At 42.8% G+C, this 26,621-nt stretch overlaps 1 protein-coding gene across 1 annotated transcript in view; it reads right to left on the bottom strand.

Moving 5' to 3' along the window:
* MALRD1 (MAM and LDL receptor class A domain containing 1) overlaps window positions 1-26,621 on the bottom strand; it is a 2,679,189-nt gene that overhangs the window by 738,048 nt on the left and 1,914,520 nt on the right. Inside the window, exon 29 of the mRNA XM_078663745.1 lies at window positions 805-1,077. Within this exon, the coding sequence (XP_078519871.1) occupies window positions 805-1,077 (273 nt within the window). The remainder of the gene's footprint in view (window positions 1-804; window positions 1,078-26,621) is intronic.

Below are 26,621 nucleotides of genomic sequence, written 5' to 3'. Positions count from 1 at the left end.
CAGATCCTTTATGTCCAGAGGTAATCCTCTCCCTCCTGGGTTTGGTATGATTTCCTAATTGGTGGATTCACAGCAATTCCTTAGCTGGTAAATTATAATTTTTTTTATTAATTTCACGTTTGGGTAGGGGGCATTTGTATAGCTTGGAAGACGTCTGCTGGTGGGAAGCACACATTGTTTCTTCATTATCTCGTGGGAACTGGCCATCTGCTTTTAACATTTCTAACATTGATTAAGCATTTTTCAGCCACAGTTTGTCTTTTTGTCTGAGACCATCACCCCTTTCACTCCGGTCTGATTTTAGAACTATTTTGGTTTTCCACCATCACTGAAGTCGGAGGAGATTGCACTTTTGTCTTTTCTGGATGCTTTTGCAGGTAAGGGGGTCGACTTAATTTAGCCAATGTTGGTTTGTTACTTTTGCTGATGTTTATGCCTTACAGAGAAGGAACTTTTACAAAGTTTTATTTCTTTGATCGATAAAAGAATAAAATGACATACTCTATATCCAAATTCATCTTAATGCTTTCACATCAAAAACAACGCTTAAAAATCTTAAATAATGAAAATATACAGTGTCATTATTCATATATTAATAATATGTAATCCAGTAGGTAATTTACAACACAATCTACAATCCTCTGCTAATATCCTTTAGCACTTCTTAAATACTGAAACCATGTTTAAACAAAAACACAGCAGTCTGTGCATTTCAAAGACATTTCCTGAATAAACTACTTGATTTTAGGACAACATTTTGGTGCGTGCAAAATAGTAGCCATAGAAATAGAATGAATGACTTACTGCAGTTCGATTCATCTTCACTGAACTTGCAGTCTGGTACTCCATCACATCGCAGCAGAGATGGAACGCATTCAGTGCCACACTGATACTCATTGCCGTGGCACATCCTGGTAGGACTGGTACTGGGCATCTCAGTTGGGCAATTCAGTTCATCTGTACCGTCCATACAGTCGACTTCCCCATTACACTTGGATGACCAGGCCACACACTGTGATGTGTATATACAAGTGAAATGCTCGGAGCTGCACGCGGAGGGCTGGGGCAGTAATGGTCCTGTGAAAAAGAAACTTGTGGTTATACGTTTTCCATACTATCTCATTGCTAGAAAAAAATATACAGGTATCATATAACTATGGACTACGCATGCATCGCAGTTGCAAGAGGTGCAGAATCCACTGCAACCAATACTTTCTAAGTGTTCTAAATAATCACTCCAAGACAGTGGCGGCACCTGCTGCAAACCTGCAACCAGCAAAATCAACATTTTAATGGTAGGGGGAAAAGTGACTTTTACATGCTTCGCTATCAAGGTAGATGCTGCGAAAGAATAAACGTAGCGGATTCATAAATTAAGGGGCAGATTTACAAGCCCCTTGGGAAACTTTTACGCCGCCATTGTGTCACTTTTGTGACGCAGCGGCGGTGTAAACAATGCGCCTCTATGTGACATATTTACAACCTGACGCATTTAGTGAGATGCGCCACATTGTTAAGCCCTGCGCTACATTATACCTGCATCAGGTATAATGTATGCAGGGTGGGCGTTCCGTCGCAAGGAAGCCCCGTAAAAGTGACGCAGCGAAATCTTTAATATTTCACTGAGTCACTTTTATGTCCCCACTGCGTCAACACGTTACTACTGCTTGCAGCAGGCGTAAGGAGTGACGCAGCACAGCAAGTATAGGGCACCCCTGAGCAGTGCTGGAGTGGCATCATGCTTTGCGACACAACTCCAGCCCTGCGTCACCATTACGCCGTCAGATGCGTCACGCATCTCTCTATCCTTGCGTGCATCCATGGTGGCGCAAGGGGTTTCAACCGTCACACAAAATACCTGGTGCATCCCTGCTGATATGCAGGGATGTGCCAGTTATTGCAAATCTGCCCCAAACTTTGTAAGAATAGTTTTTTTATGCTGCCGAATGGGAAAGAATTTTAGATAGAAATGGACAGTTATGTATTACAGCATAGCTTATACACTCAAATTGCCTTTTTTCAAAAGTGTATATCTTTTCTGTTGGATTTATTCTTGTGTGAGATAATCTGCTCTCCGGGATTAACCTCTTGCATGCTGCGGCGATTCTGCGCCTGTGCGGCAGAATCGCGAGTGGGCGGGTTTATGATGGCCCCCAGCTGTCATCAGCACACGAGCGCTGTAGTGCATGATGGATGGGGGCCGTCATCAACATGCAAGGGGTTAAAGAAAGCACAATTCTGCATTGAAGGGGAAGGAATGCACTGACAGCTTGAACACCTGCATAAACGTACATATTTGTCGGTGTTCTCAACGGCTTCAGTCTCACACTGGAAAAAGTTTGAGATTTAAATATTTTCCGCATTTTATCATTGTAATATCACTTTGTACAATTGCACACAAGGAGGTATCTCCAGATAATTGCAGTAGCAAATTCACAAGCATTTCCAGGAATATGCTTGAAAACCTGTAGATGTTGAAAAGTTTGATGCTTAACCACTGCAAAAATGTATCACAACATGCAGAATCAGTCATTTTACAACCCAAATGTACTATGTTTTGACTTTTCCTCAAAATACATTTGGTCAGGTTTGACCCGGCAAGTTCTGTAAAGGGAAAACAGTAGGGGTGGGAGGTAAGATCTGCTCCACTGGTTGAGGTTGTGGAGTTTTGCCAACTCCACTCTAAAGAACAGAGTTTGACAAAAAGTCTGCCAACTGTTGGATTGCGGAGTTTCTCTCATGCACAACTCACCAACATTATGTTGGTGAGCTTGAGTGAAAAAAACACTAGTGCTAGACCATCTCACAGTGAGATTTTTAAACACGGGCGGCTGTAGTAGGTCACTGCCACTCGCTGTGAGAAATTTGCTGCTCGCGTTGCGTAAGCCATGGAGGCACTCAGACACCAATTCACACATAGATTTACAAAGTCACGCAACAACTCACATATTATATGTTAGAAATAGTACCACTCATTAGTAGGACAGAAAATATACTATTTTACCTTTGCAGTACCTTGGTATATGTGTTTAGCACTCATCTTTTAGAATACACTCAAGCTCACTGGATGATGCAATCAGCCTACAGAAGTGATGAAGTTTAAACGCAGATCATATTTATATGAATTCCGCGAGTTCCGCCCACCCCTAGAAAACAACAGGAGCATGATAGTTATTGCCAAAGTCATATTTTCTTATTCCCGCAGACATACGTGTTTGAGCAAGAATTAGGCATGTCTCACAAACATAAAATCAGAGCCAATGTGCTTTTCACTTTCTTTTCATCCTCCCCATGATGTAATGTACTTTAGGCATGCTCTAGATCCAGAATGACTGAATGTCAATGCAATTTCATGTAGGGCCTTTGATTGAATATATTTTTCAATCACCGATTTGTTTGCATTTCTGCAGCATTCACCTTGAGGCAGAGTTAAGGCAACGTCATGTTCCTGTTAAACCCAAAGTTGCTACAAAGAGCACAACTTGCATGTCAGCACAGACTGTCTTGCAAGTAAGGTGTTAGAATGTGGTTTGTGGGCCAGGAAAGGAGGGAAGACGAAAACAAGTAAGAGGAGTGATCGAAATTGGGTTACTGGTTGACTGTGGTGTGAGCCCTGGTCAAACATATATCACAATCCTAGTAAGGGTAAAGCACAAGCATACTCCAAGTAACCTGTGCTCAACCCCTAGTAGCTTGTCACAGAGCATACAGGCTTAAACTTTGAGGCAATGTGTAAATTATTTGCGCAACACTTTAAACAGTAAAACAGTGAAGACATCACAAAAAAGGATTCCACACCCGGTTAGATAAATAGAGCTTAGTTTAATGTACTTTAACGTCCAATCAAATTAATGTTGTGAACACTGCCATACAGCCTATCTGGAAGAAAGAACAAGAAAATGTGAAATTGGTGGTCTTCAGACAATGAGTAATGCATAGTACGGAAGACTACAGTCCCCATGAGCACTTGCATGGACTTCTGGGGAAGGAATGGCTCCTATTGGTTGATGGAAAGGGCCTGGTAATATCCCCTGTCTTCTGGTATGGAACCGCACAGATTATTCTCTTGAGATCAGCGCACGGAAGGCTGCCAATGCTGGAAGGCTTTCCCAGGTGCGGTTTCACAGTCAGGATCTTTGTTTTGGAAAATGCGAGGGTGTGAAAAAAGGTAACGAGATTGGCTGATTTTGTGTTGACTATTTGTGTGTGTTTGTTCCTGGAAAAGTACATTTGTCGATTTGGGACTCAAATCAAGTTAAGCCTTTGGCTTATGGCAGTGATTTGAGACATGTTCTAGGCTAAGTTTCTCTGTCTTTTGAATGAACAATGTTAGAGGAAAAGATTGCTTACGAGTTAAGGAAGTTGATGGATTCCATGAGCTTCTTTCAATTATGCTCAAGCATTCTTGCCTATAAAGTTTAAGGCAGGGTTTCCTGCTGAATCATTGTTCCTTATTGTTTCATTACTTTGCGATTGGAGTTGGGCATACAAAGGCTAAAAAGATACAGGCCTCACTTACAAAAAGCTATAAAAGAAAAAAAAACAATGAAGTATCTTGCATGCTTGTTATAGGAAACCATTATGATTTGAGACGATCGATAGGTGGACTTGTTTTGCATTGCATCAATCCCGAGGTACTCCAGAGCTGCCATAAATAAAGCAAGACTAAAACAACAAAAGGCAATCAGTAGAACCAGGGTTATGATTTTTCAAAGAATTTACTGTAAAATAGCTCCTAAAAGCATAAAGTGCCAACGGCAGATGTCTGGTTGCGCTCGCCCAGGTCAAAGTCAACCGTTCAGGATGACCGCAATGGAGCGCAGGTCGGATATAATCCCAGATTAGCCCTGCTGAAGATTTACCGGCTCAAGTTTTTGGGCAAGAGTCATGTTCGCATTGGAGAGGGTTGAGGGGAGTAATACGAGTGTCACTGGTGGTGGTCAGGGTCACGCGAAGAGCAGGCCAGACGTCATGGATAGGCAGATTGGAGCTTTGAGATAGTGGTCCTCAACGGTGATCGATGCTTGGTGTGCAAGGAGATGGACTGGCTATGACTTGCACTGAATTTCCGGTGCAAAGAAGCATGTTCACAGTCATAAAGAGGCCAAAAGCTTGATTTTCTTATCTCATTTGATCCAGGACCTGAGAGGTACCTCTTGGAGATCAGGACATTTGGGAAGACTGGTCCAGGAGCTGTTGGGGAGCCAGTTATGTTCCTGAGGCTGAGATCAGAACGCCAGCAGGCTTGCCCTGTGAATCAGTCTAGGGTCCTGGTATCAAGGTGGGGTTACAGATGCAGTTCTTCACCAGGCAAGACAGCAACAGACAGCAGGTCAGCACAGCAAAGAAGAAGTTAATTCAGAGGAATAGTCCAGCAGAGTGGGATTCCTTTTAGCAGCACAGCAGTTTTTCTAACTGGCAAATCATCAACACATGTCTGGAAGTGTACTGAAGTGGTAGTGTGTAAGGTCCTTTTTTTTATATGCAGTTGTGTCTTTTAAGTGAAGAAAAGCTTCCTGAGGCATGCCTTTGAAGTACACAGTTGCCCTGCATTCCTGGCCCGGGCTCCAGATTAACTGCAGGGGTTATGTATCCCTTCATGTGGAGACAGGGCACAGCCTCTTCAGGTGTAAGCGAGGCTGGGTCAAGCACCTCCCTCCCATCCAGCCAGTGATGGTCCATCCAGTCACAACTAAGCTTCCTTTGTGTAAGGCCATCTAGGAGGAATACATAAAGCCCAACTGCCAACTACACCCAGTCATGTGACCAGAGACAGGTTGCAGGCACCAAATGGCTAAAAGAAGGAAATGCCAACTTTCTAAAAGATGCATTTTCAGTATTGTATATAAAATCTGACTTCACCATAATGTAGGATTTAAAATTATGATTCCATAGACACCAAAATCAGCCAGTTATATCTTCTCATTTGCAAATTACACTTATAACATTTAATAAGGCACCTGTAATGATATCCTTAAAAGAGAGACTAGCCTTGCAGTGGTGAAAAATAAATTTTTGTGTTTTTCACTGCCAGGACATGTACAACATAAGAATATGTGTCCCAGCTTTAAAATACACTGAAGCCTGCCTTCAATATTGTTAAATGAATCCAAAGAATAGAATAACAAGGGGGCTTAATCTTGAAATTAAATCAAACATGATAATATCATCATATCTTTTGCTAGAATCCAAATATATGACAGGGCGGCAACCTTCCACCACGCAGAATGCTTGATTTAGTGCCCTGATCCTGAAAACCTGCTCCTTGTAAGTGACAGGCCAACACTCGACGATGAAGAGTCCAAGATTAAGTAAAGAGCGGAGCAAATGACTCTGAACCATGCACAGTGATCGATGTCCTAGTGCGCTATTAGATAAAAAACCATTGTAGCCAAGATAATCACTACAAGGAAGGCTGACGAGGTCCAAAATCACACCTCCGAGGGATAACCGCAACGCTAAGTAAATAGAACGAGTCTCTAGTAGGCAAGACGTCCACAGGTAGCACGGATAGAAAAGTTTTGCCAGGTCGAAATGACAGTTTGAACTGCACACGCAGGCTCTGCAATGGAAGGCCTGAAACATGTTTAAACAGCTACTTCCGTGGGTGGCATAATCAGTCCTGCAGGTCCACTAGTAGCTTTTAGTTTACAGGCCCTGGGCATATGTAGTGCACTTAACCAGGAACTTTTAAGTAAATTAAATATGCCAATTGTAAATAAGATAATTCTATCATGTTTTAAGCAGAGAGCACAATCACTTTAGCCCTGGTTAGCAGTGGTAAAATGAGTTCTAAGGCACGCAAAATTGAATTCAGCAAAAAAATAAGAAGAGGAAGGCAAAACATCAGGGGACGACCCTGCAGAAAGGGCCAGGTCCAACTGAGAGAAGATGGGGAAAGGGAGAAGAAGGAAGTGCTTTGCTTGTGCCCAAGTGTGGTGTGGCGGTGTCACTTTGATTTACATTATTGTCAGAGGTCAGACAAAGAATTGCGAGAACAGGTGAATTGTTTTACCAGTTTCTTCTGAAATGCTGCACTGAAAGCTACCCGACCCTTTGCTTCTCTGCATCTCTGAAACATCTTAGATAATGGTAAGGTATTTAGATGTTTTTATTACGTGTTGCATTCCATGATGCATCTACCCATTAGCTTGAGCCTCAAGGGTGACTGTTATGAATCACTCAGCTTATCAAACTAAGAATGAGAAGTGAGCAAACCCAACCCTCTTTAGGGGAATTAGTTTCACCCTTTCATCTTCCTTTCCTTATTCTTTTTATCCAACCAATCACCCTGCTATATATTTGTTCATACATCCTTTCACATATACATCTATATTTTCACCCATCAATTTATCCATGCATCCATCTATCCATTCTTTCACCCATGCACCATTTGATTATCCCCATCAGTGCATTCACACATCCATTCACTTCACTTATCGATCCTTTGATTCTTCCATCCTTTCACCATGACATGCATCCATTCCTTTCAATTCTCCATCCATTCGTTCACCTTTCCTTTTACTCTTCCATCCTATTGTGGAAAAGTACATTTTGCCATGTTGTATGTGCCTACGTGTTCCCCATCTTATGCTATATGTGCATGATCGATATGCATGTATTCCCCTCTGATCGATTAAAGACGCAATTACAGTTGTGTCCATCTCTAGTATGCCAGTTTCCAGTTCTCGTGAAAGCAACGAATATTAGGCCTATGTAAACCTACGTTGCCACATTTCACAGTGTGCACGTTAATTCATTGAATTGTCCCCGTTTCTAGGCCTCAAAAGGGCCCGGACACCAGATTCAGCTCCTGTCTCCTGAACCCTCTCCGAGGAGCGATACAGCCCCCACCTGCATCCCTGACCCTTCGCTTACTTCATGCCTCGCAGTGCCCGGCCCGGCCTGGCTCTGCCTCCCAGTCTGCCAAGAGTATGTTATGCTTCTAGTTATCAGTCCAGCCCTCCTTCTCTGCATTCCTAAGCTATTGAATTGCATCAATAGTTTCCGTCATGGTCTAGCCTTTATGTCTCCATGGAAGAGAAATACTGTATTAATATTCATAGAATATTCCTAGCACACGCAATACATGTAGAATTATGCGTGCACCAGTCTTAGTGTCTAGTAGCCTTTGCCCTGATAACTTTTGGATTCTATCAATATGTACTCCAAACACCAGATACCAGATATGCCTTAGGTACATGTCGCTCTGACACTCCAGACTTTAGTCTCCTCTTCTAGCGTAGAAGTCATAGCCCCCGGTTCCCTGGTAACACGTCATTGCCCGTTTGCGCGCACCACTAGGTTAGAGGTCCCAGCTGCTCAGGTAGCCCCCTCCATGTTTCCGCCCCATTTATGACACTTCTGTTATGTTTACATCACATGTCTGTGTATACGCCCTGTACACGCCTTCTTGTTGCATCATTTTGCCCTTATCTTTCGCGACTGCTACGAGTCACGCCTACTGCTACGCCTACTGTATTGAATGTAATGCATTTGTTTTAATATATATATACTGTGTACTGTTACTGAAAGTTGCCAATCCGCCTATCCGCCAATCCCCGATTCCCATTTCCCCGGCAGCTGCCTTCATCCTATTCCCGTACAGGCTGTCCTGTTCCTGTCCTTTATGCCTGATTAAAGCCTGTAGACTCAAGATACCTCGAATCCTGACTCTTATTTATTGAGCTATCTGTTTTATTGATTGTATTAAAAAATAGTACCGGTAATTAATTATTTATTTACCACATAATGGCGCCCGAATAGGGACTTGCCCTTTCCCCACGCGCCGGCGAAGCCACGCAGGCCCCCTGATCCTCTGCAGCCGTGACGGAACCATACCGTGCACGTGCAGATATTTCTGCTTCAAGTATCCCTCAGGCCCACGGAGGAGACGGAGGTTGCGGTCCAGCATCCAGACGAGGCGGTGAGGAACGCGGCGAGTCCCGACCAGAGCCCAAGCCGAGAGTCCAAGGTCCGAGGTATCCGGAGGCCCACCTGTAACTGAAGTCCGAAGTTCGTAGTCCGACGTCGTAGCAGTCCAGTCCAGTCCGAGGCCTTCCGTTCTTGCTGCCCGGTGAGTACCGTTGCTGGGGTAGTATCTAGACAGGGTCAATTAATTTGTCTCTGGTCCGTGGGTTTGGGTACGCAGATCCAACACGAAGTGTTCACCTAGGTGGACGCGGGTCCTGACGTGTCTCTTTATGGGACCGGTAAGTTTCGTGCTGTTTTAGCAGTGCATCTAGTCATTCTAGTAAGTTCTGTTCTCGAGAAATTCATGTGTTCTGTTTTCAGGTATACCAGGTAGTATTTTGTCCGAACTGTTATTCTAAATGTTATTCCATGTGTTTTCAATGTCGTGGTATGAGTGATTTGTTTTTCCAGTTATTATTGTGTTTATCGTGTATTGTATTGTGTCCAGATTCCAGCCTAGACAATGCCTCTATTCTCGAAGTTACGTCAGTTAAAAACCAGAAAAGGATTGCTCGAGGAAGCAGTTCCTGTCCCGCCTAGGGACAGTCCAGGTCATTTTATGTATCATAAGCATGGCTTAAGTGCCATATTATATCTAGACTTATGGGTGGATTACACCAAGGAATTAGAAGAGAAATATAGATGGCCCGTATCAGGTACGTGGGATGCCGAGTGCATCATGCGAGTAGAAGAAGTATTATGGAAAAAGAAATCCAGACAGTCCCAGAAAGATGCCATCGAGTTATGGCGCAAAGAATCTCATAGAAGAACGGAAAAAGAAATCAGAAAAACAGAATTAAGTAGGGAATCCTCAGAAAGAGCCCAAGAAAGGGAATTAATCGAAGTAGGTGAACGAGTCAAAGCCGAACAGTCAGACAGACAGAGAAATGCCCTTATTAAGGGTATGTATCCTCTTCTTGCCGAGGGCTTGCCGAAAGCAACCCCGGAAGCACCATGTAATTTTCCGCCGCAATTAGTTCCGATTAAGCTACGTCACAAACCGACCGCAGCTGATATTTTTCTCTCGTCCTATTTGGACGACACAGTCCCAGCCTATGCAAATCCTGTCCCGCCTGCTCCTGTAAATAATGTAATTCCTGTTCCTCCAGCCACCGGGGCACCCGTTGCAGCACCTGTTACGGCACCCCCGGTCCAGCCTACAGTACATGTACCCGTTACATCAGTCACTCTACCAGCACGTACAATACCCGTAGACGATTCCAGTTTAGGAGCCGCGGGGGGTAGTCCTCCTGGAACCCCGCCTCAACCAAGACGTATAACGCTACTCGAGCTACATGAACGAGCGTTACAGCGTTCGCCCAAACTTCAGTCAGTTGCAGATATCAAGCGAGCCCTTACCGAATGCCGTTATGATCCAGTCCCAGGCGATGATGATATGGTCCTGTATTCATTGCGTGTAAGACGGGTGACCGAATATTTGGACACCCTGCCGAATATGAAAGGATATCTAGACAGAATATATCGTTTCATCCGTACAGGAGTAGATCCAGAAAGTATTGGCGACGCCATGGTTCAAAGAAAAGTCGAGATTCAGCTCATGCTTTTAAAGTTTCTAATTAATTGTTTAATAAGGGAACAAGATTATCCGGATAAAGATCCGGAAGAAATGAAAGTCCTGACCAGGTGGAGTGACCATATAGCCGAGGGAAGACACAAGACACAGAACTGTATAGAGAGTATGTACAAGAAAATCCGTAGGGAAATAATAAAGTTACACGAGAAACGAGAAGCAGCACAAGTAACCGAGAAAGAAGACGTCTCTGATACTGAAGAGGTAGACGACGACAATCCCTCCAGAATAGCGTATGTAGGTAGAACTAGACTTCCCGACCGACATTCACGCCTAGAACACAAGAAAGTTTTCCCTGCTCCAGCACCAGAACAAGGTTCTCTTGAGCAAGTATTTCAAGCTACCGATCACTTTCTGAAATCACGAATCGGTTATAGTGAACTTAGTACCATGCATGAACAAGAACTAGCCCGATCAGCAGTCCGATGGACTACTGATTCTACCACTTTTCCAGACAAAATAGTGGCACAAATGTTTCTGAAACTGCCCCCAGCCGAGCAGCGACTGGTGGGTATGTATATGATCCAGCACCTCATTACACTGTATGAGGGACAGCATTCTGATCCAGGTCCGCTACATGATGTTTTGAACGAGTTACTCCAGTATAGATGGGGAGGTCTAGGTACCGATTTAATTAGTATCATTCTAGAACAGCGCCACAAATATCGAACGTTTTTGAATCCGCATTTTGTTCATGTCTCACCTCCAGAAAGTAAATCATTCTACATAGATAGACAGCATCCGTTACGAGAAGTACACCCAGTTAGGACAGCGGGTGGTGATCTAGAACGAGTATTTGTTTACACCCCTATCACAAAGATGGAACTCTTAGAGATGAAAAAGTTAATTCCCTGTCACGACAAAGATCCAGCAGGGTTCCATCGAGAATTAAAAGACATGCTCCGTGTGGGAGAATACACGTATCCTGATATCATTAAAATGTTAAAGGTTCTGCTGCCCGCAGGGGTATATGAAAAACTCAAGGAAAAAGAATGGGAGGTGGGAGAGAAAAAGATAGATTGGACAGCTCTAGAAGCTGAAGATAATTCACGAGTACCAGGTACCGGTCTTGGGGGTAAAGTTAAAGAATTGCCCGAGTTATTGATACAGGTTTTGCCAAGATTACTAGCCACGAAAAAGGAAGATTGGGATGCAATCTCAGCTTGTAAACAGAAACAGGATGAAGACACTAGTGATTTTTATTCTAGATTTGAAAAATGTTTTATTATTAACAGTGGTCTGAAAACAAGTAGTGAATCGTACCCTCATCTTTTTGTTACCAAACTAGTCGAGAATTCAAGTCCACAAGTAAAAAATCGAGTATTGTAAGTCGAAAGTAGTTGGCAAGCTAATACTCCGTCACAGATGTTACAAATGCTCCAGTATCACCAGAACAGAATCAGGGAAGAGCAAGAACACGAAAGGAGACGTATGAAAGACACGAAAATGAAAGTATTAGTTGCACAATCAGTTCCACAAGACAGTCAGAAGAGGGGTCCGAATCAAGCCAGTCATCCTGCAGCTCCCGTTAAAGGGACTTGCAATTATTGTAAACAGCCAGGTCATTTTATAAACGAGTGTGCAGTTCTGAAACACAACATAGCTACTGGTAAGACTAAAGAAAGACCACGTCCGTCTAGACAAGAACAAGTTTCACAGACTTCTCAACCACCACAGAATGCACAACAGACAGTTCCAGCACCGCAGCCTATCGCTGCAACACAGCATGTTACACAGCAAATGTACCAGTATGGCCAGACAGAGTATCCAGAGTATCAACAGTATTCATGAAACAGCCTAGAGAGGGAGGTAGGCTTGCCTCTCATCGAGATACCTGTAGATCAAGAGGGTCCCTATGTACACAGTCAAGTATTAGGGAAAGATAGAAAGTTTTTGATTGATACAGGGGCAAGTAGGACTACCATCAGTCATGACGAGGTTCCAGGGGCTCCGCTCTCAGGCTCTAAAAATGTTTCCCTTGGATTTTCAGGAAAGCCGATTGTTAATGAAATTTCGAAACCAGTTACTCTAGAAGTTGGTCCATTGTCCCGAACTACTGATTTGTTACTCACGAAATCATGTCCAGAAAATTTGTTAGGCATTAAGATATTAAAATAATTAGGTGCAGTAATTTGCTGCTCCCCAGAAGGGGTCCGATTGTTCCTGAGAGACTTTAAAGGTCATTATGTATTACGTGATTTTGATCCAAGATTATTGAATGTACCACAGCATTTATGGGCGCAAGGTCCAACTGATGTAGGTTGTATGCATATCACACCCCATCGTGTGACTCTGAAACAAGGTATAGTTTTGCCACGAATTAGACAGTACAGATTGCCACTTGAGGCTGTAGCAGCCTTATCCAAAATTATTGACGAGCTTATTGCTCAAGGAGTGGTTGTAGAAACTGACTCCAATGTATGTAATTCTCCTATCATTCCAGTCCTGAAACGTACTGATCCAAATGCACCTCCAGTATATCGATTAGTGATTGACCTTCGAGAGCTTAATAAATGTATCATACCGCAGTACCCAGTAGTCCCAGATATTTCATCCCTCTTGACAGCCATTGATTCTGAAGCTACATTCTTCACAGTTATCGATCTCAAGAACGCATTTTTCAGTGTCCCCATTCATCCAGACAGCCAGTACCTTTTCGGTTTCTGTTTAAATGGAAGAAGCTATAAATTCACACGAGCTCCTCAAGGTTTCACAGAAAGTCCTAGTATTTACAGTCAAGCACTTAAGAGACAACTAGACAATATTCACATGCCAACTGATACTGCCCTGCTCCAGTATGTCGATGATCTACTGATCACAGCCCGTTCTGAACGTGACTGCGAGCGTGCGTCACTCACAGTTCTGTATTTCCTGGCCGAGCAGGGGCACAAGGTGTCTCCTTCTAAATTACAATTCTGTGTCCAGCAAGTGGTCTACTTAGGACACTTACTGTCCAAGTGGGGTAGGCAGTTGACGCCAGACCATATCCAGTTAATAGCGAGTCTTCCACAGCCCAAGACACAGAAGGAGGTACGAGCTTTTATTGGCCTCACTTCTTACTGCAGACAATGGATTCCTCAGTATGCATTTCTAGCCAAGCCACTGATACAGTTAACGACACAGGAGGCAGCCGTATCGACTGTCCTCCCTTGGACCCAGGAACATACACTTGTTTTTAATGAATTAAAGAAAGCCTTATGCCAAGCACCTGTTCTAGCAACACCGAACTACAGTAAGCCTTTTACACTTTTTGTCACAGAACGTGATGGTACTGCATTATCTGTTCTCACACAAGACCAAGCAGGACAGTACAAACCCTGTGCTTATTTTTCGAGCACATTAGATCCAGTAGCCCAGGCTCTGCCTGCGTGCCTCAAGTCAGTTGCAGCCACAGCTCTAGCTATCAGACAAAGTGATTCCATAGTGTTAGGACACTCCCTGACAGTACAAGTTCCACACTCCGTGGAAGTTCTTTTAAACCGAACACAGACTCAGCACTTGACAATTGCACGTTTAACAGGTTATGAACTAACACTGTTCCAGCCACACATAGAAATCAGACGCTGCAACATTCTAAATCTGCTACACTGTTACCGTCAGTTACTTCAAATCCTGCCACACATGACTGTGTGGAGGTTGTTAACACTATGACAAAGCCAAGACAAGACCTGACAGACATTGCATTACCTAATCCCGACCTGACACTTTATGTGGATGGTTCATGTATGAGAACAAGTACAGGAGAACTAGTAGCCGCGTATGCAGTGACTACTGAAACTGAAGTTATAGAAACACATCGTATTGACACCCTGTCTGCTCAAGCAGCAGAGCTAGTTGCTCTGACCCAAGCCTGCATACGTGCCAAGAACCTGAAAGTAAACATATATACAGATTCACGTTACGCATTCGGAGTCGTACACGACTTTGGAGTGCTCTGGCAGGAGAGAGGTTTCATGACTTCTCATGGAACCAAGATTCAGCATGGTCTCCTCATTCAAGCTCTGTTAGATGCAATACATTTACCGACAGCTATCGCTATCATGAAGTGCAAGGCACATACGAAAGTTACTGACATCATTTCCCAAGGTAACAATCTAGCAGATCGAACAGCCAAGCTTACAGCTCAGACCCCAGACATTCCAGTTAACACGACACAGACACTCACTCCAGATCAGACTACTTGTATGACAGTTAAGGACTCTACACAAGATGTCATAGACATACAGTTACATGCCACTCCTGAAGAAATCAAGAAATGGTCCGAACAAGGAGGGGTCCAGACAGATCAAGGATGGTTGACGAAGGGAAAGGCCACATGGTTTCTCCCCGACTCTATGGTTCAAGTCATTATTAATACCGCACATAGTCCAGCACATCTAGGAGAAAAAGCTATGTTAGACAGTATTCAGAACCTTTGGTTCAACAAGCACTTACGAGCTGCAGCCAAGCAGAAAGTCCGTACCTGTATGATATGTTGTCAGTTCAATCCAGGCAAAAGTGTCCCGGTGGAACAAGGTGGATTCCAACCTCCTGACCACCCTTTTGAAGTCCTCCAGATGGATTATATTCAGATGGAGCGATGTCGAGGTTTCAAGTATGTCCTCGTAGTTGTATGCGCTTTGTCCAGGTGGACAGAAGCATATCCAGTTCCAGATTACACAGCCGCGACCACTGCCAGGCAGTTGGTTCGTGAGTTCTTTCCCCGCTATGGACTCCCTAGGGTCGTGTATTCAGATAACGGCCAGCCATTCTCATCCGAGCTTATGAAACATGTTTCCCTTCTGTTAGGGTACCAGTGGAAGTTCCATTGTGTGCGCCATCCTGAAGCAGCCGGTCTCGTAGAGAGACATAATCAGACTTTGAAAATCCGCATTGCAAAAGTATGTAGAGAAAAAGGTGTAGACTGGCTAGTTGCCCTGCCAGTTGCTTTATTTTATATGAGGATGGTTGCACATTCCAGATCAGGTCTGTCCCCGTATGAGGTCGTATTCGGCCGCCCCCCAAACATGTGGGGTATACCTAGACCCCGTAATATTACAGTTGTTTCCAGTAATATGCTGACAGATTACCTAGCTTCCTTGATGTCTGCCCTACACTCTTGTCGTTCACAGGTTGCCGCCACATTTCCAGACAACACCGAGGTGAAACCGCATGAAGTCGTTCCCGGTGATCACGTATTTGTCCGAAATTTTGCTCGTTCAAGTCCGCTGGAGCCCCGTTGGAAGGAGCCTCGCATGGTAATGCTAACAACAAGGACCGCCGTCAAACTTGAAGGCAGGAAGGGGTGGGTCCACCTGAGCCACATCAAAAAAGTCCATGGATTACGAGAAAAGACTTTTGCTAAGGACTGCCTTATTCCTAAAGACTGCCTAAAAACAGACTCTGAACTCAAAGTTCCCCTGTTAGAGAAAACTCCGCAACAGGAGTATAAAGAGAAACTCCGGTCTAGTAAAATAAGTCAGCCAGTTTAATTGTCTAAGTCCCTCTCGGGTGAAACGGTTAGACAGGTTCCTGACATGTATGAGATAGACCCCCACAGTGAGAGAGTTAGTCAAAACTCTAAAATATGTATTATTGTTCTATGTTTTCTATTATTTTTGAGTCTTATGGTTACCTGCACAAGTTATGCTTTACATTTATGTTTTCCAGTTTCACATGTACATATGTTTTCTAATGCTACAGTAGAGCACACATTTAGTGATCTGCCTCCTCACGAGCTATCCTATCGTCTTGCTATGCGAAATAACACATTCATTCGAATGTTGCATTATTCACACCAGACCAGCAATGCCACCAATTGTTGGGTGTGTGGTCGACTCCCCCCTTTTCAGACACCGAAGGGAGTTCTGCCACTCTTTCCTTATCCGTTCTCACATAATGGTTCATGTGGAGCATGGTCCACTTTAACGTCATCCTCAACTGATATGTCCCTTCTGAATAGAACATGTTTTCCAGACAAGCAAGGTCTCTCCCATAGAATAGGGTTAGATCTAGAAAATGAAGTATATGATTTAGGTAATTATTCTTCGAATTTCATGGTCCTGAATGTTCAGTCTGATACTACTCCAGATTTGCCTGCTATTTCAGTACTACCAGTCAAAGGCGAATTATGTGTCAGAAAGAATGGTTCCGCACATGTAGGACATAGTGATTGTACTACTACTGTCGAGTATAGTGACAGTGGGAAATCTATTTTCAAAGCCTCACGTCATTCTTATTTTGTTTGTGGTCAGACCGCATATGTTCGTCTGCCCCTTGATTGGGATGGAACATGTTATATTGCCTTCCTACTGCCACCAGTTTTTCTAGCCCCATCCGATTATCACAGAAACACACATCTAGTACACGTCAGACATAGAAGGGAGATCGAGTCCCCAATTGTCGATCAAACTGAAACTACTCTAGAACAGTATACAGACTTCAATAAAGGTTTCTTCTTCTTTATAGGACCTGTCCAGAATAGTAAGTTAATACGTAGGTTAACCAGAACCCTTGAAGCGGTAGTGAATGAGACTACTTCTGCTCTAGGTAACTTAACTGAAGAGCAATCTGCTATGAGATTTGTCGTGCTCCAAAATCGTCTCGTTCTTGACGTCATACTGGCCGATAGAGGAGGAGCATGTAGAGTCATCGGATCTAGTTGCTGCATTTTCATTCCTAATAACGCGCCGTCTGTTTATTCAGCTATAACCAGACTTCATAAAATAGCCCATCAGTTACACCAGAATCCAGGCACCTGGACATGGTCCGGTCGGCTCTGGAGTATTATATCTGCCTGGGGATGGAAAGTATTGTCATTCCTAGGTATTGCAGTAATGATCATATTCAGTTGCTGCCTCTGTATACAATGTGGCCCTGCGATTTGCGGCATGTGTGCTACCTCTTGTATTCCTAGTCCTAAATCCCGTTCCAAGACAATTCGAGACGAGCAAATGATGCTATATGAAATGATAGATGGTATCATGAATATTGATGTTTCCTGATGGAAACGTAGGGCACAAGGAGGGAATGTGGAAAAGTAAATTTTGCCATGTTGTATGTGCCTACGTGTTCCCCATCTTATGCTATATGTGCATGATCGATATGCATGTATTCCCCTCTGATCGATTAAAGACGCAATTACAGTTGTGTCCATCTCTAGTATGCCAGTTTCCAGTTCTCGTGAAAGCAACGAATATTAGGCCTATGTAAACCTACGTTGCCACATTTCACAGTGTGCACGTTAATTCATTGAATTGTCCCCGTTTCTAGGCCTCAAAAGAGCCCGGACACCAGATTCAGCTCCTGTCTCCTGAACCCTCTCCAAGGAGCGATACAGCCCCCACCTGCATCCCTGACCCTTCGCTTACTTCATGCCTCGCAGTGCCCGGCCCGGCCTGGCTCTGCCTCCCAGTCTGCCAAGAGTATGTTATGCTTCTAGTTATCAGTCCAGCCCTCCTTCTCTGCATTCCTAAGCTATTGAATCGCATCAATAGTTTCCGTCATGGTCTAGCCTTTATGTCTCCATGGAAGAGAAATACTGTATTAATATTCATAGAATATTCCTAGCACACGCAATACATGTAGAATTATGCGTGCACCAGTCTTAGTGTCTAGTAGCCTTTGCCCTGATAACTTTTGGATTCTATCAATATGTACTCCAAACACCAGATACCAGATATGCCTTAGGTACATGTCGCTCTGACACTCCAGACTTTAGGCTCCTCTTCTAGCGTAGAAGTCATAGCCCCCGGTTCCCTGGTAACACGTCATTGCCCGTTTGCGCGCACCACTAGGTTAGAGGTCCCAGCTGCTCAGGTAGCCCCCTCCATGTTTCCGCCCCATTTATGACACTTCTGTTACGTTTACATCACATGTCTATGTATACGCCCTGTACACGCCTTCTTGTTACATAATTTTGCCCTTATCTTTCGCGACTGCTACGAGTCACGCCTACTGCTACGCCTACTGTATTGAATGTAATGCATTTGTTTTAATATATATATACTGTGTACTGTTACTGAAAGTTGCTAATCCGCCTATCCGCCAATCCCCGATTTCCATTTCCCCGGCAGCTGCCTTCATCCCATTCCCGTACAGGCTGTCCTGTTCCTGTCCTTTATGTCTGATTAAAGCCTGTAGACTCAAGATACCTCGAATCCTGACTCTTATTTATTGAGCTATCTGTTTTATTGATTGTATTAAAAAATAGTACCGGTAATTAATTATTTATTTACCACACTATCTTTCACATGTTCTTCCCTTCCTTCTTTTCCTTTCACAGTTCTTTCCTTTCAGTCACCCTTACTTTCTGCTCCTGTTTTTTGTTTCCTCTTTCTAGTACCCATATTTTGTTTCTCAATCTTATTTTGTCTTTCGAATCTGTTTCGCTCGGCTTACTTTTTCAGTTTACTTCTTTTTCTGTGTTTCCCCCATTTTCATTTCTCTTGCACTTGCTGTGCACTTTGCCACAGCCCTCGCAGTCCTCTGTCATGGTATTCCCTAAAATGTTTAGTTATAAGTATTTTGCCTGCAGACCTGCTGATAGAATATTCCAATTAACAACGAAATAACGTTTAGTGCGACCGAGTTCCCAAACACATAGCACCCCATGGCAGCCTCCGCTTAAGCTGCTCAAGTGTGGGGGTGGAGGGTACCAACACCACCACTGGTAATTCTGTCAGTTGAAAGCCATGGTAGGAGACATTCAAATTAATTAGGATAAACAATTTTGCATTTCAACATCAATTCTTTTTTTTTCCCTTAAAAAGATACTCGAACTCCAGTTAAATGCTCATATTAGAAGTTTCTTCCCAAAAAATATATTTTATTGTTAATGAAAACATTCTTTATTTTCTCTCATATTAGATAACTGTTCTGTTTTCTTCACGCTCAGGATAGCAAATACAGAGCCCACATACGTTTCTGAATCCATACGAATATTCTCAGAAAATAATAAAGACCTGCTACAAGTCACTTGCAAAGGAATACTTGAGTCGCTTCATAACATATGACAAACTCCAAGTGCCATTACAGGCAGTCGAATGATGAGTTACATTTTAGACTTTGTAGACTGTCAGAGCATTCTTTAACGAGCAAGCTCTTGGTGCACTACTTGAATGGCATACTCCCTCAGCGCCACAAGATCACACAGGCACTCTCCCTGCGGGCTGACTTTCTCTTTCCAGCCTCCTGTTTCAACATGCTCTACAAAGGGAACGAATCTCGTTTTATCTGTTTATTTTCTCTCATAAATGGACGTGTATTCACTTCCCGTGACTAATCATATAGACATGACAAATCACTGGACAGATCTTTAACATTGTCCCCAGATTAGGATATGTGGCATGGAGAACCATATATTTTGCAGCGAGGTTATCTAAAATATACGGCAAAAAAGTCTATTAATGCAGCACATTCAGGGCCAGTATTTTTTTTTATCCATTTGAGGTTTTTTTTGTGAATTTTGAAAAATGTGCATATTGTGTAGCAAATATATATATATATATAGGAAGAAGTATGAAGACTTCGAAACATGTCAGGCAAGGGACTTTTAAAGGGCAGGGTGAAATGCCGCTTTTCATAATAAAGAAGGAATGTTTTCCACCTACTTTGGAGTGCGTTCTCAATTTTGGGCAAACTATGGAAAACATAAATTCACGGTGGTTCCGGCTGTGGAGGACTGCACCATCGGTGATATGATTACGTGCCCGCAGGAGGAGGAAAAGTTCCTGCTCAGTGTGGCGAGGGAGGAAAAGAATTGGAGGGTAATAATTGTCTCACATTAGCGCGGTTGCAAGCAGACCCACTGGAGGGTTAAAGTTGCATAATTAGGAAACTACATGACCCAGTGGTCATTTTAAGAACAATTTGATCGTGATTGGGTACACCAGAGACCTATAAAATTAGTGAATGCACAGGGGTCCAGTTTCGGCATGTTGCTATTCATCTGCCTGCCCGCGGTTTTGCCTAGGAGGAAGAAGTATGAAGACTTCCAAACATGTCAGTCAAGGGACTTGTAAAGGACAGGGTGAAATGCCGCTTTTCATAATAAAGAAGGAATGTTTTCCACCTACCTTGGAGTGCATTCTCAATTTTGGGCAAACTATGGAAAACATATATATGTGATCAATGCCGAGGGACGGCGGAAACGCGTCATGGCGGCTAGCTTTGGGAGCGAAATACGTAACTGAACTAGCACAAAACTGGGTCCGTGCTAGTTTTTTCAGGAAGGAATCGTGCAAGGAGGAGCTGTAATATATATATATATATATATATATATATATATATATATATATATATATATATATGTATATATATCCGCTTCTTTTCAATTTTGCAAGTAAGCAAGGCCACGCACTCAGGTAAATGCAGTCACAAGAGTTTTCTTTCCAGATAACGCTACGCGTTTCGACACCCCCCGGTGTCTTGATCACACGACGACCTCTCCCCTGTTGCCAGCGCATTATATACACGTCACACAGTGAATTATAGTAAACATCAACAAGGATACTAGTGCATGTGTCAGTTAAAGAAAAATCAATCGGCCATTTTAAACTAGTCAATTTGCATAGTTACGAACAGTGCATTTAGTTGGCCTGAAGGAAAGTCTCTATCATTAATACATTGTTTAAACTGATCTGTAAATCACAATAATTAATTCAATTTCATAATTATTGTAATTCTTTCCAAACAAAAAGTCTCTATATAGATAAAAGAGAAACAAAAAACGGACAAGTGCCATCCTTGTACTCCACAAGTTCTGATATGTCTCACAATTTCAATGAAACTGATCTACGGTCTAGTGCCAGATCTAACTGTGATGTTATGGTTCATCTATACATAACAAACATATTCTTCACATTATGTCTCCCATATTTTTAGTGACATATTCCTAATGAATTTGATATATAACATGATATTAACCATCTGAGAAATCCCCATATATTGAATTCAATTGCATTAATTCATTCTGTCACTGGGCTATAGTTGGGCTACATCTGGCTGATATTTGGGCTACATTTGTTTTTTTTGTCTCTGGCGGCCATCTTTGGGCTACATTGGGCTACATTGGGCTTCATTGGGCTTCATTGGGCTACATTGGGCTACATTTGGGCTCCAACATATATATAGGCCAATGTAGCCCAATATATATTTTTCAAAGTTAATTTTCGTAAAAACCACTGGAGCATATATCTTGAGACATAGCAAAGGCACATCGGGCTACCAGTCCCTACAATTTTGCCAAGTTTCGTGGAAATCCATTCAGCCGTTCGAGCTAAAAGTGAGTCCAACCGCCCTATGGAAATGAAGGAAATGAATGGGTAATTTGTAATTAGCAAATAGCTCATTGCAAACTAGGAATGGTAAAGAATTGCTATTTATTCCTTAAAGTTCGCTATTTAGGAAATGCAAAAAACTTTGATGATACATATGGCGGTTCATCTCTAACAAGATAAGAAGCATAGGGATAGATTTATGATGACTGGCGCATCACCAGGGATGTGTTAGTCATTCTGTGCCGCTGTTCCGTCACCTATGGTGTGCTGCATTTACAATGCGGCGCATCATGGGGCAAAAACAGCACAGATGCGTGATGTATCTGTGCCGTAAAGGTGGCGCATTGCTGGAGTTGTATCGCAAGTGTGATGAAGCTCCAGCAAGGGTTGGGGGTGCCCCTGTCGCAGGGTTTCTGTTCTCACACAGAACTGTGGACAGAGGATTGGAACCTCGGCGAATTAGGGTGCCCCAAAACTCACCTTAGTAATCAAAAACCCCTTAGCAAGCTAGGTACAGTGTCACATTGGATATAACAAACTCTCAATGTTTAGACAATCCAGAATATGAACTTATAGTACCTCAGGATACGTGGAACTCATGAACAGTCGGTCGTTATATATTTCTTAGAAACCAGAACATGGAGTTAAGAAGATCACATGTGTATTTGAAATGTTTATTTACTAATGCCGTCTTCTCAGGCGTAGTATCTTAGATAATACAAGTACACATATTATCAGTAGCAAAATTACCAGCATAGTTACTAGTACATAAAAAGCGAATGGTGACAGTATGTTAACATGCTGTAAATGAATAAGAGTTAGCAACACTTATAAGCAGCCACGGGCCGTGGAGGGAGTTACGGTGGGGCAGGGAGGCGGGGAAGGGGAGGGGCAGGGTGGAGAGGGCTCCACCCTGCCCCTCCCCCTCCCCGCCTCCCTGCCCCACCGTAACTCCCTCCACGGCCCGCGGCTGCTTATATCTCACCCTCCCTAATACACATATTATATTATTTGCTAAGAAGGTCTGTTTGTGTTGGTTTAGGGCGTGCCCATACTTTAGTGTCTTAGATTTGAAGGAATCACATCAGCATACACCAGCTCTCTCTTCATGTGAACCGCATCAACTGTTGTGTATGTGTGTTCGGCAAAGCAATATAAAACCCGCCTCATGCCCAGAATTGGCAGAAGCTGCACTTATGTTATGAGTATGAAGTCGTGGAGATCAGACCTCATAACAATTCTGTATCGTGTTGTTCTTGAAACTTCAGCACTCGCTGTACAGATATAGTTTAACAAGCAAAGCAGATAGTAGAGCAATAACATATTATTCTCATGTAAACCACGATGAACTACTAGGTTGAAAGCTAAAGCAACAACTAAGTGTCGTGTGCAGAAGTTGCAAAAAAGGAAAAATGGCGTTTAAACCGGTAATGAGCCCATGCTAACTTAACACGGTGTAAAGATATCCAGGACCTAGATGACACCTCCCCATGATCCGGAAACAAACTGAATAAGATAATAGAAGTGCCATCTCATGAGAGCAGATTGCAACTTTATATGTGGACGGTCCGCAAGGTAAAACATTAAAAACTAGGAAAATTTAATGCTAAAGAAAAATAAAACAGCCAAGTACTTTATCGAGTCTTAAGCCAATAGGCAAGCTAAATAATAAAAACTTGACAAATAAGTCAATGAATTGTCAATGAAATGCTAGTACTCAGCATATCAAACATGAAAAAGGTCTATGACATAACTGTGTATGCAAAATAAGCTGCAACACCCTCCAATAGGAAGTCACCGCCTTCATCCGAAAAGAGTTCAGCCATCCAATTTAAAAGCGGAGAAGAACATACGTGCTCTCCCAGCACCGGATCCTCTATCACCATCAGAGGACAGCTCGGTGGGTTTTCAAGAAAGCTCTGTTCCAAGAAAGACTGTGTTGCCGCCAGTAAATTCCAGGGACCAATTAGTCCATGCATCAATGCCACAGCCATAATCCTTTCGCCAGGACAAACCAACTTGTGAGTAATGATAGGAGTCATCAGCTGATTAAAGTCGACGTCAGGAGAAACCGGTCCGCAGAGACACAAATCAATGGCCCAATCAAAATCACAGGTCAGGCAGTGAAATACAGGCTGGACACAGGTGAAGTAGGAGAATCGAAAAGATAATCCATATGCCGTGCTTAATATCGCCAACGGCATTGTGCCATAATATTCTAGCATGCGATTGCGGAACAGTGTCAGCAGCTGCAGGGCGGGAGCTTGCACAGGAGGGACATCCATATTTAAAAATGTAAAAAAGCACAAGAGCGTCCGCTGGTAATGCAAGTAAAAATGGGAATCCACGAAGCACAGTGGAAAAAATAGAATGAAAGAAAGCAGGGATGACTCCAAAGATTTTCTCAAATGAAGTCACGAGACCACTGGTAACAACTTTAAAAAAGTGCGCCAGGGCCTTTGTGGAGGACGCGTTAAAGATAGTCCGAACCATCTTGCTGAAATGTAAAGGCGAATCACTATTGAAAAGGGTCTGCACCTCTGTACGGGTGTTCGCTATGTGAAGCACGAAAGTTTCACGGGCCGAACTCAAGGCCACCTCTCTCTGAGACAAAAGAGCTCTTATTCTTGCCATGCCGTTGAAATCTGCTCCCAAGGTTGGTATTTGTGGCCAGATTGAAAACTCCCTATGTTCATGTGTAGGAGGAAATAGAACATTTCTGCAGCAAATAACCCGTTCACTTACTGTTACGATAAAAGGAATACTTTTAATTAACCCAGAACAATCTTCATTATTGAGCATCAAATAACTACCATTTTCCAACAACTTGAACGTGGGGATGATATCAGGAACTGGCGTGCCTTGCAACACGCAAGCCATATTTGGTCGGTGTTTGTTGCATGAACCGTGTAACTGTATGTGCCTACACATTAGTGAATGATCTGGCGTCTCAGTGCATTCCTCTCCATTCAGATAAACTTCTTGATCATCTTTGAAACATTTGTATGTGTATGGAAGCGACCAGACCTCATGAAGAAAAGCACTACCTAAAGGTTCATAACGACCTATTGGTATATATTTCATACAATTTGAAAACTTATATAAAGCAAAAGGCAGCGTTATTAAACCGTAGATAAGGCACGTTGCCAAAAAACCCGCAATCCTCTGCTGATGATGTCACTGAGCATGTCATGAATGATGTAATATGTGACATCATCAGCAGTGGATTACGGGTAATAGTATCTCTAGTTTACTCCCCTATAGCTGTCTTTCTTTTAACATAAGTGTCTGTTTCCTTCCCTTATACTTACTGTTCTTTTTTTTAAAAAAAAATTTTGGTTCACTTCCGGTTCGCGTACCGGTTCGCGAACTGGGAAGCGAACTACGAGAAATAGAGGTTGGCACAGTTCCAAATATTGTACCAATTTTTTAATAACGGGGAGGTAGTTCTGAAAAGAACTTTTTTTTATTGTTTTTGTTGTTTTATATTTTTTTTATTATTTTTCTGAACATTTTTTTTGAATTTTTCTGAACAGTTTTATATTTTTTTGGGTTTTTCTTGGAGGGGGCAATGAAACCGATTCATTGTAAAGGGCTCAACAGGAGCAACAAAACAAAAAAAAAGTATTTATTATTTGGGGCGTTTCGTACAAACTTGCATATGATAGTCAATAGCTCTGTTGATCAGAGTGATGCTTCTTTCTCCGTAGCAAATGAATCCACTGCAATATACGCAGACTTGTTTTACTTCATGAAATCTCGTTTGTATATTTGGTACCATCTCCCTGCCCTCTGGTCCCGTTACTTCCGGTACAACAGATCTTCTGGCCATAATAGGGAGATTATCTAGGTCGTTACGAAACTGTGCAGCACTGTAGTTGTTAGGATGCCACCTAGTCATATGGCGATGCATTGTGTAGTTTCCGAAACTGTATTTTTTGTCGGTCCCTCTGGACAGTCTATCTTGACATATAAGGCAAGTTACGTATCTTGCATTTACTTTTTTCTGACCTTTGGGAATTTTAAAAAATTGCAAAATGAAGTTTTCTTTCCGGTGAGACGTCCTGGGCTCCTCAGGCAAAAAGTGCCTCTCTTCGTGCTCGTCGTCCTGTTCCTCTTCTTCCTCTTCTTCCTCTTCTTGCTGAATTATAACTTGAGCAGGTGGTCCACTCTTCCTTGGATGTGGTGGAGGTGGTGGGGAAGCACCAGCTGAAGCTACTAAAGAAGCCATTGCTCACTGGTAACAAAGGGTCTTTCTCTCACAATGATGAAAGTCAGAGTGAGGAAAGAAGGAGGGATTTTCATCATTTGGGAAAAACAATAGTTCTCAACCAATGAAAAGTGTTCATTTTAGATTATATGACCTAGTCTTACATCATTAGGAAACCAAAAGTGAAATGAACCAATGAAAAGTGTTATTACCAAGTCACATGACCTGCTGTGTTTACGTTAAGCGCTTTGCAGGGCCTCCCGGTTTGCTTCCAGAAACCTGTGCTTTGCGACTCGGTAAGCGTACCAGTTCGCTAACGTAGCACGTCATATGACGTATCACGCGACAACGCGAAACGTCATGCGGACGGGAGGCGTCACGATGTTGTTTTCTAACGCGGCAGTTGCGGTAAAGAAACGTTTACCGGCTCGCGGTCTATTTCGCGGCATCAAGGTCAGCTAACGGGAAGCTTCCCGATTCGCGAAGCGGGAACGAAGAAAAAAAAATATTTAAAAAAAAAATTATTAATAAACATATAAAATATATTTTTGGATTTAAAGAAGAATACATTTTACAGCTACAGATATTA

The sequence above is a fragment of the Lissotriton helveticus genome, chromosome 10 (genome assembly GCF_964261635.1).
Source record: "Lissotriton helveticus chromosome 10, aLisHel1.1, whole genome shotgun sequence".
Taxonomy (NCBI): domain Eukaryota; kingdom Metazoa; phylum Chordata; class Amphibia; order Caudata; family Salamandridae; genus Lissotriton; species Lissotriton helveticus.
This window is presented reverse-complemented; position numbering and strand designations above follow the sequence as displayed.